General features: G+C 48.3%; 1 protein-coding gene across 1 annotated transcript in view; it reads left to right on the top strand.

Moving 5' to 3' along the window:
- The window catches only part of B3GALTL (beta 1,3-galactosyltransferase-like), a 120,703-nt gene that overhangs the window by 3,441 nt on the left and 113,483 nt on the right, over nt 1–3,779 (top strand). The window contains exon 2 of the mRNA XM_011946940.1: nt 847–995. Coding sequence (XP_011802330.1) covers nt 847–995 — 149 coding nt within the window. The remainder of the gene's footprint in view (nt 1–846; nt 996–3,779) is intronic.

The following is a 3,779-nucleotide window of genomic DNA, read 5'->3' as shown; positions in this document are numbered from 1 at the left end:
TATTTCCCATGACTTCTGTGATAAAACAGGAGAGAAGATGCAAATCAAAGTAGGAAATGATCTTTTGCCTCTTAAATATATATAGTTATTTTCTGTTTTTCTCTCTCTCTTTTTTTTTTTTTTCCTACCATCTACTGTCCTTCCTGTAAATATATTTACCTTCTGGCCCATAGAATATGTTGGTCTCCTCAAACTTTGTTGTCAAGTGAAGAGAAGCTAATATTCCAGTATTTCCCATGACTTCTGTGATAAAACAGGAGAGGAGTTTCAGATGGAGCTAAATCGTATCTGAGTCGATAGTGGGCTCAAAGGGGGAATGTCATGTCTGCACACTTGCTGCCTCACTGTAGTAGGAGGCTTGGCCTCCTTCCTCGCTACTTCTCTCCCCTGGCTGAATTGTCCTGGCATCTTTCGCAGCAGCAGATCTCTTTTCCTAAGAGTTTACTGTTTGGCACTTGAGCAAAGGCTCAATAGGTTTTACCATGGACCAGGTACTTTTTTGAACCTGAACATACATGAACTCACGTAATTCTTATTCCATTTTTTCCCTCTACAGGGAGGGAAACAGAGGCTCAGAGAGGTGGCTTAACTGTTAAGTGGCAGAGCCTGGATTTGAACCTAGGAGGTTTGAGTGTACTTTTGTACTCTGTACTTTGACCTTACGCTGTACGACTTCTCAGGCAGGGCCCTGGCCCGGGTCTCCTCTGCTGCCACATCTTTCTGTTGTATCGTGTAGCTTTAAGGAGCGAGTTCTTTGAACGGATTCTTTAAACAGCTGCCTTCTCTCCTGCTGCTCCTCCCCATCTGGCCATTCCTTTAGTCTCCTTTGCAGTTTTGTCCTTAAAGTTGGGGTTCCCCTGAGCCGTCCTTGGCCTCACAAGCCTTGGCTTCCGTTCTGGTGCTCTGTGAAGATTCTGGTGCTGCAGCTGCTGTCGCACGCACACCCCGTGCTGGGCTCACCCCGGCACCCGGCTGTCCTGTGTATCTGCACTTGCGTATCCTCAGGACGCCGGGGACCAAGTTGCCTTCCCTCACATGTGCTATCCTCCTTTATTCTCAGAAGCCCCAGGCCCTCCCCTCCCGTCTCACCACCCACCCCGGTGCTCTGTCTCAGAGTCTGCAGCTTCTGCTTCTTTAGTGGCCCCACCCCTCCCCTGCTCACTGCCACCTTAACTGAGGCCCTTAGCGCTCCTTGCTTGGCTCCAGTGGCCTTCCCACTGGCATGTTTGTGTCCTTTCTTGTCCTCCCACAGCCATCCCACACACTGCCTCCAGAAAGCTGGCTTGGGCACACGTCTCAACATGGCATACCCTCCTTAAAACCTCAAACAGCTGTTCCTGGCTCAGGAAATGCCTGACTCCCCAGTACCACCCCCTCTTATGATATGGCCCCTGGTACCTTCAGCCTCATTTCTAGCCCCAGCCACCCCTCCCCACAGGGGTCCCTGCCTGGGTCACCCCCTCCTCACAGGGGTCCCTGCCCGGCCGGGTCACCCTCTCCCGTCAAGGGACCCTGCCTGGGTCACTCCCTCTTCTGAGGTATTTCTGCCACCATGTGTGTTGGCCCTGCCCTTGGCCTGCCCTGTATAAAATCCAGGAGGGAGAGAATAAAACCCGATGCCCTTTAAAAAAAATATGGAGTGGCGGGGCCTTCCATCCCATGGTTGGAGGTGGTGTCCCGTGGTAAATGGAGCTGCTATCCAGCTTGTCTGCTGCTGTGGGGACAGGGGACAGTGGATTTGTCCCAGTAGGGGGGAGAAAAGGCAGACTTTCCCCCTGTCGCTGGGCTGCAGGGGTGTGTGTTTCCGTCCCTCTGCTGCCATGGATTATCTTCAAAGTGGGTACTTGGAAACAAGTGAGATGGCTATGCGCCATGCAGCCTGGAGCTTAAGGCCCCCTGGAGGACCTGGAATTAATCCTGGAAAGCTCCACAGAGAGGCAGCTGCTGGAGGCTGGAGCCGGCTGGGTGACATGCTTTGTAAGTAGGTCACAGGAAAGAAAGTGAAGCCCCAAAGGCTTCCTCCCCCAGCGTGTTAGAGAAGAAGTGGCAGCCTGCGTAGCCTGGAAGGAGTACCTGAGCCGTGTGTGCTTCCAAGACGCCTCTCTGTGAGCTTTGGCCTGGGTGGCAGAGCCACAGGTACCGGATTTTATGCCCTCCTGGCTTTTGTGTAGGGCAGGCAACCACCTAGACACTTCCCAGACCGCCAGTCATTATCATTGTGGTCACCAGCATGGCCACAGCTGTTGGCTGAGCTTTTTTATATATTCTGAGCTGATGCCAAGGGCTTTAGGCATTATCTCATTGGTTCCTGACAGCGCCCTCTGAGGTGGAGTTTTTTGGCAGTTTAGTGGTTTTCTTGTTTTTAGTATTTCATTTGGTTTCTCTGATAGATGTTCCTGGGAAAGTTTGGGAAAACGAATTAAGAGAATTGGAACAAGATCAAATGAGGAGGTAGAAGGCACAATCATCTTTCCCGCGTGGGAATGGGGGTCCCTTGCTCTCTCACAGGAACAAGGAAAGATAGTTGATTAGTGCTGCTTAAATGCGTTGCAATTAATTACTCACCAATTTTCTTACACTCGGGGGCTTAGGCTGGCCTATAAATCTTAGTCCCAGGTTGGTTGTAAAATCTTGATTTATCTCTCCGTCTAGGTGTGCTAACACATTTGTTGGCTTGAATTATTTAAAGTTATCATGAAAAAGGTCCGATTTCTATTGCCTGCCCTGATTTGCACTTTAAATATAGTTCTCTGTTGCAATTTACCAGAATTCATGTTGAAAATAGAAAAGGGGAAATTACTTTTAAACAGCAGTTTGGCATATAAAGCATGATTTATCCTGGAATATTTCTCCAACTGCACATTAAAGCACTAAGGCCAAATTTTCAACAATATTTTCCCTACTGAATCTGGAAATTAATATGAAAGCAAACAGCTAACACTGAGCCTCAGGTAGCCACTCCTGTGTGCCCCTTTGGTTGGGGGCAGGATGGAGAGGTCTTTCCCTCACTCCTCTTTTTCTTTGTCACTCACCAGCCCAGACTCAAATTGCAGTATGCACTCTAGTTAGCATTGTTGAAGGTCACGTGACAGGCAATGTCTTACCTCCCTTGCTAATTTTTCTCTCTTTGCTCATCTCTTTTCACCATTTCTCTTTCATTTCCATGAAACCAGGATTTTTATGGGTAAGAATTCTGTAAATGGTTAGTTATTTTAAGATTGGATTTATTAGTGGTATAGCATATTCCGTGCCTTCACAGTATATTTGGTTCCTTTTTATTTTTATTTATTTATATTTTTGAAGAGGCGGAGTCTCTCTCTGTCACCCAGGCTGGAGTGAAGTGGCATGATAATAGTTTACTGCCGCCTTGAGCTTTTGGATACAAGGAGTCCTCCCACTTCAGCCTCGCAAGTAGATGGGACTGCAGGCGTGCACTAGCAAGCCTGGCTAAGCTTTAATTTATTTCTTTTTTTTGGAGAAAGTGGGTCCCACCATCTTGCCCAGGATGGTCTTGTACTTTTGACCTCAAGTGATCCTCCTGCCTCAGCCTCCCACAGTGCTAGAATTACAGGCATGTGCCACCACATCCGGCCACATTTGGTTCCTTGATGATTTCTTTTGATTTATTTAGATTATAGAAATGTAAAGATAAAACCAACTGGCAGCTGGGCATGGTGGCGCCTGTAATCTCAGCAGTTTGGGAGGCTGAGGTGGGCGGATCACCTGAGGTCAGGAGTTTGAGACCAGCCTGGCCAACATGGCAAAACCCCATCTCTACT

The sequence above is a fragment of the Colobus angolensis genome, unplaced genomic scaffold (genome assembly GCF_000951035.1).
Source record: "Colobus angolensis palliatus isolate OR3802 unplaced genomic scaffold, Cang.pa_1.0 Scaffold255, whole genome shotgun sequence".
Classification (NCBI taxonomy): Eukaryota; Metazoa; Chordata; class Mammalia; order Primates; family Cercopithecidae; genus Colobus; species Colobus angolensis.
The sequence above is the reverse complement of the archived record's forward strand: the minus strand, read 5'-3'. Positions and strand labels throughout refer to the sequence as shown.